This window comes from Pipra filicauda, unplaced genomic scaffold, assembly GCF_003945595.2.
Source record: "Pipra filicauda isolate LSUMZ 115617 unplaced genomic scaffold, ASM394559v2 scaffold143_size2779998_pilon, whole genome shotgun sequence".
Classification (NCBI taxonomy): Eukaryota; Metazoa; Chordata; class Aves; order Passeriformes; family Pipridae; genus Pipra; species Pipra filicauda.
Window position 1 is genome coordinate 790,462 of NW_024103918.1, and position 21,340 is coordinate 811,801.

Genomic DNA, 21,340 nt, shown 5'->3' on the forward strand with positions numbered 1-21,340 from the left:
GAATTTCTACACCAAGTATCTATCAGAAAAAGCTGGGAACATCAAAATTTGTTTAAAAATTGTAGCTCCCTGGTATGCTAGAGGGAATCTGAGAGGCAGTCTCCAAACTTGGAGCATAGAAGCTACAGTAGGTGAAACTACTGAAGTCTGGGCTGTCACAGTCCTAGCCCCTTCCTTTTATACACACACCAGTACAATATCTCCACACAACCACAGTGACAGATTTCAACATGTTTTTGCTGGGTTAATTTTCGACTGGATTTTGCCCCTCTGCCCATGTAAGCACCCACAAAACTAAGATCAGTGGAATTAGCCAGCCTTAAGACACCGTCAAGTCAGCTCCCACCCAAGATAAAACCGGTGAATTGCAATCAAAATACCAACTTGTATTTCCTCCTCGTTACCATGTGTCCTGCAAAACATTCAGACAACACAGCGCTCTATTTACAAAAGGCAGCGTGGTAAAGGTGAAAGAACTTTAATGAGCAAGAGCAGGAAATACCTTGGGACTATGATGTCCCACAGCACGAACCACATTTTCTTAAACCACTTGGCAGCCCTGTAACAAAAGTCGTTACCACCCTTCCTATCACTTCTTTATTTTAGTTTCAGGTATTAAAATAATAAAGCTGTACTCTCACTTAAGAGTCATCTTATTTAGACTACAGGAGTGAAACAGATCATAACTTCTTACTCACAGCCAGAGCAAACAGCCCAAGGCTCCAGTTCTACAACAGCTTACAAGCTGAAATGATTAATGACAGCAAATCAATTGATACGCACTGGATCTAATAAGAAATGTGCAGGGTCTTTACAGGAAACACTGTGTGGATGGACCCGCGGTTAAGGCCTGAGTGTATTTCTCACGCAGGTGAAAACTTTTTGTTACCGTTCTCCACACACAACCTCTATATTACAAACCTGGCCAACCAAACCATGACAGCCTGGGGATGACTAGGGAGAAACAAAGAAAAAAACTCAATGCAAATCCAGAAACCAAGATTCTGGCCATGGAATATCAGACTGACTCATGTATATCCACATCATATTAGAAAAACAAATTGAGATCTTGCTGGAATGAAAAGCAACAGAACAGAAGTGAGGAAGAAGTTCAGGAGACCTCACCTTAGAGGAGGTCAAGTACATTAAAGTGTTGCTTTGGAATAACATCAGCTGTGGAAAACACACAGAAAGGAAAGGAGGAAGGACTCAGAAATGGAGACCCGTGGACCCTTCACCATAGGTGAGGTCACCTTACCAGCAAGACTGTCATGCAAGTCTAAAACAGGGTAGCATTCTAAGATGAAAACGACAAAACAAAGACAATAGTGAGAGGGAACATTTAAAAATATAAAATAAATAATAATTAAAAAATCACTTTACACAGAAAAACTGCTCAGGAACCCTCCACTCTGAAGCCAAAGTACTTCCTAAGCTAAGACATGAGCATCCTCCCCCAAGCCCAGACTTCTGAGACTGGAAAGAAACTGAACAAAAGACCAACTAAGTGTTGCTGTTCTAATCCCAAAACGTTTAAAGGGAATGTAATTATCCCATACAAATACTTTTTTCCCCTCCTGTTTGCCACACTAAACTCACCTAGTCTTTCTACAAATAGAATTACTGTACATTTCTATTAAATTGCTGAACAAAATATATTTATTTTTCCCTCAAAATGGCCAACAAAAATACGGCAGTTCATAACATCTACAAGCTCCAGACACAAAACTTTTCAAAAAGATGCAGAGAGAAGGTGCACTAAGAAGCTGTTCCCTAAGAATAAAAGAAATCTGCAATATCGTGTAACAAAACTAATTTAAATCAAACTGGAAGTCTGGATACGGATAAGGAAGAATTATGAAACACAAAGTCTCGGGAGTCTGGATATACCTCATGTGGATTTTATCCATGGTGACTGCTGGTAAACCTAATTAGGCTGTATTACTAGAAGTAAAGCAAACTGACCCGCCTGAATAGAAGATTTTTGCAGTTATTATTAAACTTAATGTCATGTTTAAACTATTTGAAATAAAAGTCTTGTCGTTAACAAAAGATTGCACATGACTGACCTAAATCACTTGCATTTTTTAAAGATTTTGGTCCACATTAGTGGCATTCCCAAGCTTAATGAGGATTTTAGAAAAATAATGTGTTGAGGTAAGTTAGACAAGAGTAGAACAAAATATTCCAGTTGTTCAGCCAGAAAAAGAAAATCAAATTAAACAAGCACAAATGCTTATAGAAGGAATGCCTGCTTTGCCAAAAGATAAAACTTAAGAATCTAGGAGCTGGCCTTTTCTTTCAATTCTGCCTCAGCTAACCACTGTACCTTTTTTAGTCAGGTTTTAGAGCTTAGACCCAAGATCTAATTGCTTCTGGAGGTTTTCTGCGCAAATAGAGACAGTAAATTCTTTAAAATATAAAAGTAATTAGGGATGTTATGAATGGGTTAATATTGTCCAAAGGCACATCTAGGATAATTTATTACAGTGTTCACTTTCAGAAGTGACTACCAGGATAGTAGCTTGCATCCACTATATCTGGAAATTTTGTACTTGCAATTTATTTGCAATAAAATTTCAAAACAACACTGGTCCTTGACTATCCAGCCACAGGTACAACTCAGAAGTGAAATTACTTGTATTTGCTGTTCCTATTCAGAATTTGAACACTGATCTAAGGGCATAAGGTAGAGTTTCAAAAAGAAAGGTAGTTTCTCCCAATCTTTGTAAAAAAAAGAAAATATATATATATATATATATATATATATATATATATATAAAATAAAAGTATTAAACTATATTGGGCCAAATAAGTTCATTGCTCTTAGAGCCCAATATCCTTCTTTTAGTCAGCTATGATCTAATAATATGCTGCAGGTTATAAAAGAGCACATCAGTAAAGTTCAGGAGAGAAGGGCAAAAAGGCAAGGAAGGAGTTTAATCAGGTAGATAAAGGCACAGCATCATATGCTACACAGAGGTTAAAAATTCAAACACATCTTCAGCAGTACATTTTACAGCTATAAAAAAATCTATTGGATTAACCCTTTAACACGAAATGTCCTAGTAACAGGGAATTTATTGTGTTGTCATGAGGTTTATAATGCCCACTGAGCAGACTAACTCATATAATTGTATTTCTCCATTTGTCCCCATTAGACCAAAGCATGCTAGGAATTTCTGTACAGAATAAAGGCATTTCTAAAATTCCTGGAAACTACGTATTAGTTAGCTTTCTATCTAAGCAAGCCATACTCCTTTGCAACAAATAGAACATTAGTAGCAGAAATCAGTCCACCTAAAGACACAGACCCCAAACAGGCCCCAAAATAGACAACTCTGAATACCCCCAAACTTCCCCAGCCTGAAAGAACAAAAACAGCCAAAAAGAACCTCCTTTAAACTTATCTTTACTTAAAATTAAGGCTTTTTTAAAAAACCTGGTGTAATATAAATGTGTTAAGAAACAAACACGTTACAAGGGGTTAATGCCTCACTCCACTGGAAACTAACGCAAAACAAGTAGAATTAACTGGATGGTCTCACAGTTCATTTGATCACATCAGAACTGTTGATAAATTTACAGTAATTAGTTTCATGTGTTCAAGACAAGAATCAAAAGTGAAATAAATGTGGGAAAGGTCACAACTCAAAAGGTATAGAGGCTAAACACAGAGCAACCCAACAGTAAGGACTGCACAGGCAACCATTCTACGTATTTTCCTGCAATTACTTTTTTCTTCTTTGTCAAGTAATTCGGTGTAAAACTACATCTCTATAAAAGCTGTGTACACCCTATTCTGAAACACAGAGATGTGAAGGTCGTTTCTATTTGAGAGCACTGAAGAACCTCCTTCTCTCACCCTAATCAATAAAAAGCATTTAATTGTTGGCTGCAGCTGAACAATCTGAAACAACAGATTCCACAAAATAAGCAGTATAGTGTTATCATAAACAAAGTCAGAAATCTGTGTGTCAAGAATGCCACAATGTCTTCTACATTGATGAACCTCCATCATTTCATATAGTTCAGCTGCAGGCAATGAAACAACTCATATTTAAGATCAGGTATACGCTTAAGCACATTAAGTGGCCTTGACAAGCAAGATGCTCATTCTTTCCCAGAAAGAACTGAATAACTGTTTTGCTTGTGTCAGATCAAGAGGTATTCCCATTTTTATGACTAGAATAAAAAAGTTAATACCTAAAATGTAATTAAAAAAGTATTTCTAATAGGTTAGATACTACCAGGGTCAGATACTACCAAGGTTAGAAAGCACTAAGCGTCAACGTCTGCTTCAAAAACACAACAAAACTTAAAGAAGCTGAGTGGTAAGTCTCTTATTACTGTCTGCTAAGAATAGGACCTAAATGACAGATTGTTTTTTAACAGTCTATTTGAAAAACAAAATATAAGCAATTCATAGCTAAAAATGTCTGTGATTTGTTCAGGACCTACAAAGAGACGAATAACACAGAACAGGGGCAGGATCTGGAGACAAGATTTTATTTTCTTTTATTACTGATATTTAAAAACAAACCTAGCTCAAAAATGGGCATACCATCTTTTCTTAAGAAAAAAAAAACGAGAGAGATCATCAGAAAGAAAACACAGACAACCTCCTCACAATTTGTCTTGAAAAATATCAGTTGCATGGTGATAGAACCATTTTCAATATCCAGATGAGATGCTGCACATCTGAATAACAGAAGCATGAGAGCAATGATGACAGTCTAGCCTATGACCATAACAGCCCTGCATAAACACCACAACTTTTGAGTTCTACTGGAGAGGAAATTAGAACAGTTTAACCCATCTTCCAGAGTCTTCTTTGGTAAGAAGAAAAAAACGATTAAAGGACAGTTTACATTTTTCCTAGAAGACCACAGATTCAATCAAGTCACTGACTTCACCATGCTATTAGTGGTGCTCTACATCTTCCCTCCCTTCAATCTACACACATTTTGAAGTTTATCCTAGTATTCTTTCAACGTATCCTAAATACATTGTTCTAGTTTCTTTTTAAAACCAATTCAAACTGGAGCCATTGTAAAGGAATTTTTCACAGAACAAGACCACCTCCAAACGTTTCTTTTTATCACTATGTTTTAATTTCAAGTTCACATTATCAGCCTTCACTACCTCCCTTACAGTCTTGCATCAGTGTGGCAACTCATACAGAGAAGAGAAAAAGCAAAGTGCTTGGAATTCTCAAGAGCTTTTTCTGCTAAGTTCCAGTTGCTATAATTAGACAAGCCCTTTTCTAAATCGTAAATACAACTATCAATACCAATAAAAACGAAAACTGAGCTCAAATACATAGAACAAGCCAATTTTAAATGTTCCATTTCCTCCCTGTTATCTCAAAATGTGCCCCGATTTAACCCTCAGAACTCAAATACAATGGCTGTTTCCATTGTTGTCTTAGCATACAGGACACCTATGTAAAATAAACAACAAAATCAAAAGATCTTATTCATATGTCACAAAACTAATACCATATAAGAATAGGGAATAAAGACAAAAAAAGGATTTTAGAAGCAAAGCAGATTCTGAATCACAAAATAACTAACCTGACACTTCTAATTAGTCTAATGTAATTTCAAGGACCAAAAAAGACTTAAATCCTACAAAAATTTAAAGTTCAACTTCACCTTGTAGAGACCTTACTTTCTCCACTTGCTGAATTAAACCTGTAACATCAGACCAAAACAAAAGGTGAACAACCAGTTCAGATCTAAACTGTTTCACCCTGCTTCATTTTTTTTAGTATGTTATAGTTCTAGATAACAAGCTCATAAAATAGTCCTAAAAGATCTAAGTACTAGAACATGAAGCTTCTTAGTTGCCCTAAATATAGCTGCAGTCACATGGCTGTCATTAAGACATTAGCTTTTCCGTGCTGGAATACCTCCTAAACCTTTTCCCCCAAAAAAATTAGATCGTGCTTCAGTCTTGCGTGAAATACAGCATGTAACTTCTCAGCAACTTATATAAAAATACACATCCACAAACAGAACCCCACCCCCAAAACCACACAGTAGCACCTTTACAAGTGCACCACTGAAAAGCAAGAAAAAATTCTTTGCTGCTCAACAGGAGTCTGTGATCACCGAACAGCTATTTCTTAGCCTTTTCTTAAAAATAACGGACTATATAAATAAATCTTATTCATTTCTGTAAAGAATAATTAAAAAAAAAAACAAAACCAAAACAAAACCAGAAATGTAGCTTAAGATGATGATCAGTTCTCAGGAGTAAATCTGTACTTTGCACCTTGTAAACACATAAATTCATACCATTCCATGACCAGTTTCGATACATTCAGATTGCACTCCTAATAGTAATAGAGCAGATCTGTAGATGCTTGGCAGAAACCAAGAAAATGCGTTTCCAAGACAGCAACCAACGGACATCCACCAGTAGAAACACCAGGCATAAAGTTTCATTTCACTGATGGGAAAAATAAATTAATACACACTATTTCATATGGTACATTCAAAACCACGAGCGCTTCCCATACAGCAGCTTTCAGAACTCCCCGGTGTAAAATTGGTGCTACTTTTCCAACTGTTCAAATAGAGAAGCTGAAAAAAACTGAGCTGAAAGCACTTCACCATTGAGTCATTCAGGGAGGTGGGGGCAGAGTCCAGGATTTCTGGCTGCCAGCCTTCCACTTCTGCCACTACTCAGCACATCCCCAACCTTAAAACCACATATAACCTCTTTCTAATCAACCACTTGCATTGTTTCCCCTTCTGGGGAGAGAGATGTGAGAGGTCACAATTATATCAAAGCGCAGGGTAGCCTTAGCAACTTCTCTGCACCAGAGCACTGAAGGGTACATAACCTCTCTAAGAGCTTGATTTTGCCAGCCCCCTGATGCCAAGAGAAATGCCAGAGATCACTAGTTTCACCAGGAGGGCTGGCTCTCCGAAGAGACAACTCAGGTGAGTGTTTGCAGGATAAAGAGATCATACATGTGGACACTGCAAACGGCAGGTACCAGCCACCGCTGGCTCTTATATTTCACCTCAGAAACCCTCTTGAAAAAACTCCCAGGGTAGAAGTCTGGACAGCAGAGCTGGGAGCAGACAGAGGCAACTCAGCCCTGGAAATGGGATGAACTGGTCTTCTCTGAAGCTCAAGAGTACTGCTAAGACACAGCTGGAGCATGAGAGTGGAAAAATAGCAGGAAAAATAGGGCAGCAAGAAATCTTATTCCAGCCTTTCCAAAACAGTGTATTATTTCCATCAGCAGCCTGGAAAGTTTATTGCAGAAATTTTCAGGTACTGTCAGAGCCTTGTAATGATGCATTTGCCCATCAAGCAACCACCAAGCATCCAATACAATGGGTCTCAAACACACTGTTACTCTGACCATCTAGATATGGTTAACTTGACTATTATTATTTACAGGATATCAGCTAGCTAGATCCACTGCAGACTACACTACGTTACCACATAGAAAATACCCTTGGAGCCATCATATTTTCCCAGTCTTTCATAGCTTCTGTATGCCAGTGACAGTTTGAGAGGGAAGATTCTTCAGAAGTACTTTTAATTACTATTTCCTCCTTAGCTAGAATGCATTAATTATAGCCTGTTTCTCCAGATAATAAGAAAACAAAAAACAGTGCAATGTGAACACTACAAGAAACTTAATTACTGAGTCAGATGTCCTTTAGATGTCAGTATGACTACAGTGCGGAGCAAGAAAATAAAACACACACATATCAGCCTCAAGTTGTTAGATCAGTTATCAAAACAATGTCTTTCCTCAGCAACTTAATTTTGAAGAGCTCAACCAGCTAATTAATCAAATGCCTGTTACGTGTTTCAAAAACGTGCTTTTTAATAAAGGAGGCCTGCTGATGTATTTATTACAAGGCAAATGTGGTAAATGGTTCTGCATGCAAATGCAGAAGTGCAGCATGACTTTGAAGTTTGAAGGTCAGATACAGCAACCATTCTCATCAAGGTTCTTATGTCAGACTGCATCTTCTGGTTTATATCTGAGTTTAGGAGGAGGAAGAAAGAGAATTAAAAAGAAAAAAATTGAATCAACCAGTTCTGTGACAACTTAAGAAGAACTGGCATGCTATCATTCACCTGCTTTCCTTTAAAGATCTGCAAATAGTCTATCTCCCACAAAATGAAGAAAGAAAATGGAAAGGGTGCTGGGGACACATACAGTTTCATTCTGATTTTCAGCTGTTTTCTTCATCAGGAAAATCAATCTACTTAAGTCAGCAATGATTTTGTTTAAGAAGCAAATGTGATCTCCATTTTCACAGGCATTTCAAACCCACATCATTTAACAGAGGGGATGGATTTTCTTGTTGATCAACATGTTTTATTTTAAAGAAGTATAGACTCAAAGGCAGAAACAAATCAGAGGATTATGCATTGATCTTTTACCAGGCATCAGCGAATTTAACCCTTACCATTCTATATTCCCAGCAACTTTAGGAAACAAAACTCAACAGCTGGGCCTGAAGGCAAACAAATATGCCTCAAGTACCAGAGTCTGATCCAAGTCAAAAAAAAAGAAAAAATACGAAGTATGTTTTACGTACATGCCTCGAAGACAAATAACCAATATGGATTTCTTTTTAGCACCACCACCACGTTTAAATCCAGTAAAACTGATAACACTTCCCGGTAAAACACTGTGTTATAAACAATCCCTCTTACACATAAATAACAGAGACATTATACAAAGCAGGCAGGAACATGGACGGATGTACACAAAATAAACACATTCAAACTTACCCCACTCCAGATACTCAAGGATGTTCTTCTCTCTTCTCAGAGGGGAATTATTACATTCATCATAAAGGCAGATGAGTATATCCAGCAAGGTTTCCACACTGAAGCATTGCCCATTAGTCTGTGTTGGCCCATCCAAAATAAACTGCTCCAACTGCTTCAAACGCACTTCTCCAGACATGGTTGTTTCAGTTTGCATTGGGGTTTCTTTTTTAATGATTATTATTACTTTGTCAGAAAAACAACAAAAAAAAAACTTTTGAGGGTTTTGTTGTTTAAAAAGAAGTCAACAGTATTTTTAACAAGCTTCAAACCGTGGCAGTGCTTAATTTCCAGCCTACCTCGGTGTTCCCAGCCTGAAACCAAACCCTTGGAGTTTCAGACACACACATGTAGTGTGTATATCTGTGTACATATGATTTTTAAGCGAAAAAAATAGTTATACATAAAAAAATGTAATAGGTTTAATAAGAAGGGGGGGGGGGGGGGAATATATGGCCACTCCTGGTGCTTTAATAATAATAATTGCACTCAAATTCAGCCGAGACTGACTGACACCGATTTCACTGTGCGTGCCCAGGCACACGCACTTATATATTTAAGAAGGTCTTCTCCTTCATTCCCGATGCAGATCATGCAGCGCAATCCTGAGAGGAGCCCCGCCGCAGCACCACGGGATAACAGCCCCTCCGGATCCGCTTCCCAGAACGGATGGGAAGGGAAAAACAGGCGTATTTACGTGTTTATATAAGCGAAAGGACGAAGAAACGAGGGCGCACACCGGCGGGGAGGGAGGGATGAGGGGGCCGCGCAGCCCCGTCGACCCCGCCGCCTCCCCCGGCCCCAGCAGCGCCTCCGCGGCCACCGCGGGGTGGGGCGCAGCCCCCCCTCCTCAGGGCGCAGCCACGTCCTGCCCCAGGCAGCCTTTCCCTTCCTCCTCCTCCTCCTTACCGAGTCTCCTTTTAAGGCTTTTCAGTGATTCAAAAAAACTAAAGTCTTCATCGTCGCCCCCTTCTCCTCCGCTGCGCCAAGGGGCGGCGGGCGGGACGCGCGCCCCGACACACCGGCAAAAGCGCTCCGAGCCCTGTCAAATCCTTCCCATGGCTGCGGCGGCGGCTGCTACTGCTGCTGCGGAGACGGCGCCCTCCTTCTCCTCCTCCTCCGGGTGCGCGTCCTGGGGCGGAGGGGAAGCGCCGGCGTCCCCGCTCCGGCCGCACGCTGCGGGCCGGGAGGCCCCGACGACGGCGGCGGTGGCTTCACTCCCGGCGGCGCGATGCCCTCCCGGCTTCGCCCCCCCGGGCAAAGGGCATCCTCGGGCGGTGCGTGTGCGGGATGCGTGTGTGTCTCTGTGTGTGTGTGCGTGCGCGGGGCGGCGGGGAGGGGTAGCGGCGGTGCCCTCCCTCCCCGGCTCGCTCCCTCCCTCCCTCCGCTTCCGCGCCCTCCTCTCCCCCGCCGCTCCCTCCTTCCTTCCCTCCCTCCCTCCTTCCCTCCCGCGGTCACACGCGGCAGGCGCCGCCGCCGCCGAGCGCGCAGTAGCCCAACATGGCGGCCGCGGCGGGGGGAGCCGCCGCCGAGCGCCGCCGCAGCGCGGGGAGCCGAACCCGGGGCCGCCGCTACTGATGGGATTGAGGGGAGGAGGGGATGCTGCTGCAGCAGGGAATGCAGGGATACGGGCGGACCCAGGGATACGGGAGGGAGAGAGGGCGGGAGAGGGGAGGCCGCGGGCCGCCCGCGCTGGGCTACCCCGGGCGGACCCACCCCCCGGATCCCTCCGGGGGTCTCCCCCGAGCCGAGAGGACAGCCGCCGCCGTTCCCCGGCCTGGTTCCTCTCAGCCGCCTCCCCGGCAATTAGGCTGTTGAGTAAAGATCCCACTAGCCTCGTTAGGCCGGCAGGCAGCGGGAGCGGCGCCTGCCTGCTGTTCCAAGGGTGTTGGCCATCCGTGTCCGAGGGTATCTGCCGAGCTCCAGGGCGAGCAGGGACCCCGGCCGCCTCGCACTTCGAGGGCTAAAAACGTGACAGAAAATGAGTCGGCTCGTGGCGGTTCTGTCCTCACTTGAAAAGTGCCTCCCCTCCCCGAGGAGCCTGCCGTGCCACCCCAGCACGGGCCCGGAAAACAAGCTCGTTTCGCAGACGTTTGAAACCCACATCAGTTCAGAAAGCTGAAGGATTTTCTTGTTCATCAACGTGTTTTATTTTAAAGCAGTATAGACTCAACGGCAGAAGCAAATCAGAGGACTGTGCATTGATCTTTTTCCAGGCATCAGGGAGTGGGCCCGACTCCAGGGTGGAAAATGGCAGCGGCCCAGCAGCGTGTGGTGGCCACTCTTTTCTTTGCCAAAGGTGTAAGGGATGTGCTGTGGTGCTCAGGCTACCGCAGGGCATTGAATGTCATCTGTAAGTCAGCCCGTAACTTCAGTTCGTCCTTCCTCAACAGTTGGGGGAGGGGGGGAACACAGTATAGCCCCCGAAGGTCACCAGCCATTGGTGGAGTTCAAGTGTTCTCCAGGAGCCCACCAAGTCCTGTGTCTGCTGGAGCTCCAGGGAAGGAAACGGCTCAGGCATCCGCTTCCTCAGTTCATTAACCAACAGAAGACCCTCAGCTGAGTTTTGGCGTAACAAGCATCTATATTACACTTTTTTCTTTTTAAACTGGTTTTTTTATCAGCTGATATAAAACATCAGCAGTCTTACATTTCACCATGAAGATGAAATACACAACACAATGAAAGTCCCATATGTTTGCTCGGATTCACTCAGGTGTATATAAACTCACTGGTATGAAGCTAGAGAGGACAGTACTTCCTACCCTGTATGTGTGAAAAGGCAGAGCAGACTGGATGTAGGTCTGGTAAAAGTCGCCTTTCTGTCAATGAGCCTGGGAAGGGGATCCATCAGCTTCAACAACAGCCTTTCGAAGGAAAAAACACTCCTGCCTACTCTTGGTGAATGAAAAAATGTGCAGAGAATGTAATTCTAAGAGCTTTTTACGCAAAAACCCTCCCAGAAATATTAGAAACTACCACAACTATAAGTAAGCTTGTAATGGGTAGAAGATAAGATTAAACTGAGAGGACAGGGACAAGGAAAGGATTTCCTTCCTGTGCTGGGATACATCCTTAGTACGACAGGAGCCCTGTGCGAGTATCTGGGGTGCTGCTGGCCCTTGTCTACTAAAGTCACCGCAGTGCCTCCGTGGCAGGAGCCCTCTCCAAAGCTGTGGCACACAGGCAGTTTTACTGTGAGAGTAAGGCATTTCCTGCTTGCTTTCCACTGAACTTGTGGAAATTGTGATTGAAGCTGGGGGTGGGGAACACTGATGACAGCAATAAAAATAAATTGTTGTTGCCAGTGTGGGTGGATCAGTTCAGATCACACCTTCCTATAGGGGTTGGAGACATATCGTCCAAGTTCATCATCACCATAGATTAACCATTAATAGGGTAGCAGAGGGAAAAGGCAGAAGACTAAGAGTCAAAGGGATGTTAGCCTCTTGGACTTTGGCACACCCCTTGGTAGGGAAGTGAACTAAAGAACAATTGCCAGAGATATGATGGGTGTGGATATTTCACTTACTTAATGTTACTGTGTTTTCCTCAGCCAATTATAAAGTGTTTGGAAACAAGGAACGGTACCCAGCAAAGGTGCTCGCTTTCCCTATATTTCTGGTTTTAAAGATGAACCCTTGTTTCTAGCAGCACCACTTGACAGAAGTTGCACAGCAAGCCAGTTCTTCCCAGCAATGCTTTCAGCTTGAGTGAGGCTATAAGAGGCAGATGATATGTTCCTATTAAAACCATGCTATGTAAGCTGCAGTTGAACACAGAAAACATGAATTATTTGTTCTCTCCTCATTTAATAGCCTGTCCAGAAATATATAGGCATCCCCACAACAACTGGTGATATGCCCACTGGGCTGTAGTCAGCTGTTGTGCCACAGAAGCTGTGAGGAACAGGTAACACCAACTATGACTGGAGGCATTTTTATTTGCTGGGAATTATCTATGTACCAGATGAGTAATTCTCACAGTACGCCCATGGGATGGAAAAATATTTTCTCTGCGTTATAAGAAACACTGCAAGAGAGGCTTTAGTCCGGAATATTTAGAAAACCAATAAAAGCATTCAGTGTAACACTCAGAAATTCCTTTTCTCTTGTATGTTCTGTCACTAGGACAGACCGTGTCCTAAAAATACACCCAAGTTGTGCAAACATACCCCAGTATCTTTCATAATTATCACGCATTTGTTTCACCCTGTTCTTGTTTTAATAATATCACAATAATATTTTCCTCCTATTGCTTAGCTTTACAAATGTTTACGGTACCTAAAACATAACTAATGATAATAAGGATTTTATATCTTACAATAAATTAAACAAGCTGATAGCAACAGAGGGAATAGTGAGGAATGAGAAGGATAGGGTTGGAACAATGTAGTTTATGTATTAACATGTATGTTGAGTGTTGCAATACTAAATGTTGGTATAATAGAGTAAACAGCCTTTTCTCTCCAGGGGCGGGAGGTTTGTTGTTTTGGGTGAAATATTCTGGATATCTGGTTTTGGTATGCAAACCGTTTCTAAAGTTGAGAGGGGTCCCACATGCTTCCTGGCAGGTGAATAATGCTTGTGAGTGGTAGATCTGTTACATGCTTAGGGACAAGTGCTCAAGAGTGGCACTTATGTGTTGACAAAATTTTGCATCCAGGCTTTTCTGTTCTCCAAAACTTCACTTTGTAGACACATGTTGTTTGTACTGGTGTAGCGGTTTATCCCCCAGGGAGAATTTCATAGTACTCTATGCAAAAACAGTGCTGGCACCCAATTTAGAGAACGTGTGTTTAGACGTGTGATGGTACCATTTGAAAAGGGATCCTACAGCTGTCACCTGAATTACAGTAATAATTGAGAAGTGTTTGCAGTTGGCTGCAGACAGAGCACACGTTGGTTGCATCTAGGATGACCCTGAAGACCAGTGTGTGTGAATGAAGCAATGCTTGTCCTATAATCTGTTACACTGTAGTTTCACATAAATCTTGCTGCTGGGACAAACTTAACTCTAGCAAACAGGTCTCTTCACTGAAACTGATGACTATTGCAGAACTTGATTAGTCTCAGTACCTATAATAATGCATTTAGTAACACACCTTAACGTTTTTAAAGACTTGTAAACCTACTATTCTTTTCCTCTCTAACTGCTTTGCCAAGACCTATTTTTCCTGTGAGGTCTACAGACAAGTCCAACTACAAGCACTAAATGGTACCTGGCAAAATTGATGCTTATTATTTACCTAATCCCAAAACAATGATCATAAATGTGTATGCATATATAGACATTGTAAATATGGAATTATCGTTCTCTTCCCTCATGCTTCTTTTATTGGTCTTTGGAGTCTTATTTATAGTCTTAATGATTTTCTGTGAATGGCTGAACTGACTAATTTTACCTCAGAGACAAATTGCATCATGCTGATCTCACTACACTGGTTCTGTGTCAGCCTGACTCCCCTGGTTTTAATCTTCATTTAAAACTAATGAGAATGTGGCCACCACCAGCATACAATTTTCTGTGAAGAATGAAGTGGTTTTGACCCTGCCGAAGTGTCTGGAGGTGCTGTACTCTGAACAGAAACAAGATAGCCTCTATGATTAAAGAAGAGGAGAGGAAGTAATGGAATTGCATTTATAACTGCATGAAATTGCTATAATCCGAATCCTGCTTTTATGATGCAAACTAGGAACTGACCAAAGTCACGTCTCATGCTGACCTCGAAACAGGACCCTGTCTTTGCACTGTTACAATGTTTTATCTCTCAATATATCGTTTTCTTCCCATAAAAGTGGGAACAAGTCTGCCAAAGCTCTTAGGGATGCTGTAAACCTTAATTAATGTCAGCATAGCAGTCTGAAATTCTTTTTTATTTTCCTTTCTTCAGTAACATAAATCTAAGAGTGTTATTTTATTTTCTCTCTTGTTTTTGTAGTTTGTAATGTCTGCAACTTTTTAGTCCCTGCGTAGTCCAGTTCTTTCTTGTGGATTTCTCTGTCTATGCTGATATTTTTTTCCACTGTATCTCGAATCTGTTGACTGTGTTATGCCACCTTTGAAAGTTGAACTCTCCTCAAGATACTTCACTCCCTCAAATGAAGATATTTGGTGAGGTAGGACTCTTTCTCAGGTCAACTGGCTTTTCAAACTGAAGAGTTCTGAGGAAGACCACGTACTTATTTGTGAAACTGGATGATAGGTGCAAATTTCTACCACTGCCACACAAGGCACAGCAAGATAATCCATTGATCCAAAAGAAAAGCGGATACATTTACATTATTTGGCTGATGCCTATACAAAACTAATGTTGCTTATCTTACAATTGGAGTAACTCAGCATGAGAGCTGCTTCTAAATCAGCTCTCTTTGTAATGTTTCATAGTTTCAACTGATCATAATCAAGACTTTCAATATCTGTTCCTCTAAAATGAGTACCTCTTCTGGTGAATACCCAGTACTGTATTATGGATTTTTTTTTTTATAAAAAGGATATACTTAGAGATTAATTCAATGAGGATTAACTGTGAAACTGTTTTAAAAAATTGCAATGAGCTGCTACTGTCATGTAAGTAACATTTATGGAAAAGAGGAGGAATGAGGAAACTTGTGACTAAGAGATCTTTGATTGGGCAAGGAAACAGGATGAAGTGAGGAAAATGGGATAGAGAGGAGGGAGGGAGAGAGCAAAATGATTAATTTGGAAATCATATGGGAAGGAAGTGGTTTAGAGGAGAAGTCAAGGGCAGGGAGTGTGGCAAGAGAGAGGGAGGGAAACTTGTGAAGAGAGAGAGGAAAAAAAAACTTATTTGTTGAAAACAGCAACTGTACCGAGATGAAAACAAGCCCACCAAGATGCATAATTTGGAAGGTGAGCCCAGAGTGGATAGAGCTGGATTAACTTTATGTCAGGATTTTTATTTTGGATTTAACTTTAGTGCTCAGAGTGCCCAGCTCATTACAAAAGAGAATGCAAGAGATCACACACTGATCCTAAGTTTCCCAGGGTTGTGGAGTTTTCAGATTAGAAGTTTGACCAATTCAGTTGTTGTTTTAAAGTACTATTTTGGTTTATTTGAATTTTATAGAAAAAATATTGATATATTGAAAACAGCGGTGACTATTTTATGTACTTATTTTTAACTTAAGAATTGTAAAAATAGCATCAAAGCTCTGAAATACGTATTTCATTGGGAAAATAGGTACAGGCAATGACAACAGATGTAATTCAGGCAGAAGTCTGTTTTAATCAGAGATAGAACACTTAATTTAAAGAGGCACTTCCATCATGGTCTGCAGATTGAAATCACAATATCATGGCTTATCAGCAGTTGGCATTTAGAGTTTGTTTGCTAAATTTATTTAGGTGGAGAGGCAGCAAGCCCCATCTCTCTCTTCATGGATTAAATTTGTAATCAGTCATCACATTTTAAGTAGGTGATGGCGGTGGTGCAGCTAACAATGACTAGAAACCAGCAGTTTTATTATTTGCCAGTACTACATTTTGTGGATTGATTCCTTCTGCAGTGAAAACTAATAAAAAAAAATGAAGTGTTCTGTAAAACTTGAGAGACTTGTAGAAAGCCTTGGTGTAAATAAAGGCCTTTTGCCACTCAGTAGGTAGCTTCAGGTCACCTCCCAAAGAGAAGAAAATCTTGAAATCGTGGAATCATAGAATGATTTGGGTTGGAAGAGACCTGAAATATCATCTGGTTCCAGCACCCCTGCCATGGGCATGGACGCCTTCGACCACGTTGGTGGAGGAAACCAGGTTGCTCAAAGCCCCATCCAATCTGCACTTGAACACTTTTGGGGATGAGGCATCCACAGCTTCTCTGGGCAACCTGTGCCAGTGCCTGACCACTCTCATAGTGAAGAATTTCTTTCTACCATCTAATCTAATAATTTTAAAATGTTATGTAGTGTTCAGTAATTATCCCACTCAAGCCAATGCCAAAAAAAGCCTCCTTGATCTCAACAAGAACATAAGTGAACTCATAATTCCTTCTGAAACAAACAAAACTCTTTGGACTCAGTCTTATGAAAAATGAGAGTGGTTTATATCTTTGCACAATGTCAACCATTTGTCTTTGTAAACTGTCAGTGCACAAATTAAGACAATTTAATTATATGGAAAGGTTAGAAGTGGTTTTTGAGGTAGAGAAAGACAAATATTTGTACTAGTTTAATCAAAAAGTGTGAACATAACACTGGCTCAGATCCTCATGTGTGGATAGCACTGGAAATAATTGTACTTGTGGAAGGAGGTGCTGGCCAGTGGTACAGCTTCATTTTGTTATAGTGCTCCTTCTGTGAGGGTAACCTCTTACAGAAGTGAGAGCAGATCTGCTGGCATGAGTGCTCCCTACCTGCATCAGTGCAGGAGGGTGAGGTTAGCAGTGGAGCACTGTGTCATTGTTTCAAGTAACCCAGTCATTTTGGCTGAAATAAGTTGAGGCTCACTTAGACCTTCCTAGATGTCGAAAGTAGGGACAGTCTCCAGCATGTGGGCAAAGACAAACGTCAGAGATAGTGTCATGAACAATAACCTCTCCTGATGGGCTGCACATAGTAGATAGGGGCACACATAGGTCAGGAAAAGGACATTACTCTACAGTCACGGTCATTCAGCTGGGGATGAGTTTAAGTGACAGTGAAATTTTCTGAAGGCAGAAGTGTTGCTATCGACGGCATTAATTCAACTCAATCAATCAAACTGCAGGCAAGGACTAAAAATACTAATTAAAAGTAAATATTTCCAATCACAGTAAGTTTTAACAACCTGTAACTTGAAAGTCATTTGGCTGATTTTCCTCAGTTTTTGCAAAAGTGACTAAAATACACCTGGCAAGCTTCAGACTCAAGCAGCTTTCCAAGCCAAAGTTATGATGAAGGGATGGAAACAGGGTGCTATAACAGAAGTTAGCTTCAGCCTTAACCAAAGAGCTGTTGCTGCCTCCCCTTAATGTCCCAAGGTATGCCAGAGCACATTGTAGGTGAATTAAAATCATTAAATAAAATGGAATGTTAGCAAAATTTTAGGCAAGGAATATATTTGTCTGTCATAGAAACATTAATCGTGATACAGCTATATCTCAAAACCTTTTCTTTCACAGTTTGCTCAGAAGACCAACAATTTCTATGTGTGGTGCATCAGGAGGAAGGAAGGTCCGGCCTCATTCATCAACTGGAATCCAGCATTTGCTGCCATCAATTTCTTGGCTTCTTCCTGAAGAACAGAATTTCGTTTTGGAGGCGGTGAAAATTGGAGTTCCAATTTTCCAGTTGAAATTTGTAACAAAAGAATACTTTTGAAGATGCTATAAAAGGTTGCACTTTTGCAATGAAGAGTGATAGCCATAGTTGTGTCTTCTCAAAAAAAGACATTGGCAGTTATTGGCTGTTTTTTTGGCTTTTTCAACAAATGAAGATTTTGTTCCTTGACCAAATAATAAGGAGAGTGGCTAGTGGATGTGTAATTAGCTTCCAGCTATGGCTAGCTCAGCTCTACACAGCAGCAATCCTGCAGTCACTAATCTCACTGCTGTCTACTGCAGGAGGAGGAGGAAATGAGCTGGGCCATGGTCTCTAAACCTCATCCTCCCTCTGGTCAGGGACTCTGGCAGACCCAGGGTGCAGAGCCGCAGGATGTTGAATTTATTGCTCCCGTTTGCTTCAAGGCCTTTCCTAAGACTTAATTCCCTCACCCTGCAGTAAAAGTGATAATAATGAAAAGGTCTATGATTCACGGTAAAGCACTGTATCTTGTTTAAGTTAAACAAGTACCTAAGTGCTCTGCTGAACTAAGGCCAAGGGTGGATTACTGAGAGAGCTGGGCAGCCTTCCCATCTCCAGCCAGTTCACCAAGTAGTCTCAGGATAATCATGGAGTTGTTCTGGGGCTTAGTTTCCTGTGCATGTTTATCACAGGGTATCTATTCTGACTGTTAGAGATAAGGAGATAATGTGGGAACATGAAAAAACTCTTCAGAACATCATGAAAGCTGTAGAAAAAACAGGCTTCTGCATTGGATATACATTGCATGTTACGTTCTCCTTGTGACTTTTTTTTTAGTTTCTGGATTCTCATCAGTACTTCTGAAAAAAACATCAGGCAGCTTATTAACAGAGAGCCTATTTGCGCTTGAATGGCAAGAGTGTAGTCTGAACCCCACCAAAACCAATGGAAGGAGATCCAGTGCTACATGCAACCAGCATTCCAGAGCACCTCAAGCTGTGTTTCCTTCAAGCAGCCTCATCGTCCTGCCAGCACTGGCCTGCTGCAGGGTGAATCCAGCAGATTTTGTCCAGGCTGTTGCCTTCGTGCTGTACAGCAGCCTGAAAAATTAACTCAGTCCCCTTTGCAATGGCTTATTAAAAGGAAACTAGAACAAAGTCTTTGGAAGTCTGTACCTAACCTGCACTGAGAGAGTTTCCTCTGATCAGATATGGAGCTTTTAAGGCTGTTTTGCATTTCTCTGATTCCTACCTGGCAGAAAGTGGCTAGAGAAAGGGCAAGGGTGTCACTGTGGAGAGCTTTTTATTGATATGAGAGAGGCCTGGTTACCACATAATAGTTTGCAAGAACAGACTATTCTTTTAACACTTTTTCTACTTGGAAATTCATATTACATTTTGCGAAGTTAGAGCAAAATAGCTTAGTGTATTGAATTGCAAGAGAGTTATCCTGAGTACATACATTTACTGTATCTTTTGATACAGAGGAAATTAGCATAAAAAAATCTTTACTAAGAATAGATTGTGGCAGAATATTAGTTTTGTAGCATAACAAACACGGGAAAATATAAACATGCTAATCCATCCTGTACAAGATAAGAGCTGAGGTAAGGTACTGTCCTCATTAACAGCTGCTAGCTGATGTTGTAAACACAATTGTGGGGATTTTAATATCACATTACAGCACTGTGTGTGAAACCAGAAAAAACAAGTGCTACTTTCTGTGGATTTCTTTGACCTGCAGTTCTGAAAGAGATTGAGCTCTTTTTTCTTTACAGTAAGCGGCCATATTTTGTTTATCCATAGATAAAGCAGCACTGTAGCATAGTTCTGTTTCTTGACCCCCTCAAAACCTTTCTGCAGGCATTTCCTGATTCCCGAGTTCTGCAGATTTAGAACCAAAAAAGCCAGAAGAGCAGTGAGTATCAACAATATTTCCTTTTTCTGTTACACGTTCATGGGTCAGTCCCTCGGGAATTAGCACAGACCGAAGTAAGTATTTTTGCTCAGAGTCCCCTTTCTGCAAGGACAGAATTCCCGAATTCTAATCTCACCCCCAATTTTAACTCACTTTCTGTCCCTGTAAGACATGAGGTAGCTGGGGCCAACATGCAGACAAAGGATTATCACCCAAAGCGAATGGGCTGTTTTCAACTCCCCCTGCATAACTGTGGATTTGAAGGCTTAATTCCTTACCTCTTTTGTGGCAAGTGAAGGGAAAAATCCAGTGGACCAATAAAAGAAATGGAAATAGAGTCAATGGGAAGTGGTTGTGGAAATGATGTTTGTGGGTAGGGGGCTGTAACTGAGATGTATCCCATGTGAGTAGCTTTCAAGGCCACCATCCCATCCTTGCAGGGAATGCACAAGAGAGCAAGTGATATGAGCCCATTCTGGTGATTTCCAACCATGGAAAAGATCTCCTGAGCTGTTTGCCAGCTGATATGGCAGACCATCTTTACCTGACCCAAGGCTGCAGGTGAGGAACTGGATAGTTAAAAAACGTCCCTCGTCATCTCCTTTGGGGTGTGATGTGTGGGAAAATCTTGATCCTGACAGACAGCAAGCCCAAGGTTTGCCAGTCCTTAGCTGGAAACAAAATGTTTAGAGAAGACTTAATTCAGAGGCAAATACTATGACAGAAAAAGCAAATCCTAAACATAAGCATGATCTTAAAGACATAACTCAGTTGCAGAAAAAAACCAGAACACTACAAATGCAGGCAGTGTTCACTAGATGCATTGTTCAGCTAGGATGGAGGTTGGTCCTGAAGTTAATGAAAAAGGATGTGATTCATCCCTTACTGAAACTCATCAAAATTTCTCATCAAATGATTAAAAACATTAATTTGTGCATTAAATAAAAGTGGACAATCCATCAACAACATAAAGTCTGTTGCTTAGAGAGAAAGAATACATAGTATGTAATTACAATACCACTGAAAAATACAGCTTATCTTTTTAGGTATGTCAGCTGTCCAGCTGCACTTAAGTATCTTTCACCATATCCATTACATTTACATATGATATATGTAAATTAATATGTCCTTAACTCATACCTATTCCTGTATGCATAGATGCAGTATGCATGTGTATACATGTATACATACATGGGTATGATATAAGCGCATATTCATTCAGAGCATTTTAATATAGTTAAAAAACACTGTGCCAAAAATGTACACCATCTGTTTTCAATCAAAATAGCCTATTTCAGAGGAAGGGAGTGTTGTCTGGTGATCAGAGCAGGGGAACTAAAGAGTCAGGACTCATGGATTCCATTCCT

At 41.2% G+C, this 21,340-nt stretch overlaps 2 protein-coding genes across 11 annotated transcripts in view; one reads left to right on the forward strand and one right to left on the reverse strand.

The window, feature by feature from the left end:
• Window positions 1-10,163, reverse strand: part of CDC42BPA (CDC42 binding protein kinase alpha) — a 186,856-nt gene extending 176,693 nt beyond the window's left edge. For 6 of the 10 annotated variants that reach the window (XM_027713001.2, XM_039378680.1, XM_027712995.2 and 3 more), the window contains exons 1-2: window positions 9,727-10,163; window positions 8,779-9,003 (exon numbers count right to left, since the gene is read on the reverse strand). In XM_027713001.2, the coding sequence (XP_027568802.2) occupies window positions 8,779-8,974 (196 nt within the window). In that variant the 5' untranslated portion in view covers window positions 8,975-9,003; window positions 9,727-10,163. The remainder of the gene's footprint in view (window positions 1-8,778; window positions 9,004-9,726) is intronic. The other 4 variants (XM_027713000.2, XM_027712999.2, XM_027712998.2 and 1 more) reach the window with 1 other exon arrangement.
• Window positions 9,573-20,939, forward strand: LOC113983655 (nascent polypeptide-associated complex subunit alpha, muscle-specific form-like). The gene is made up of 2 exons (XM_039378698.1): window positions 9,573-10,094; window positions 17,936-20,939. Exons 1-2 carry the CDS (start codon window positions 9,573-9,575, stop codon window positions 18,050-18,052), a joined length of 639 nt encoding a protein of 212 aa, XP_039234632.1. The 3' UTR covers window positions 18,053-20,939.
• Window positions 20,940-21,340: the final 401 nt, after the last annotated feature.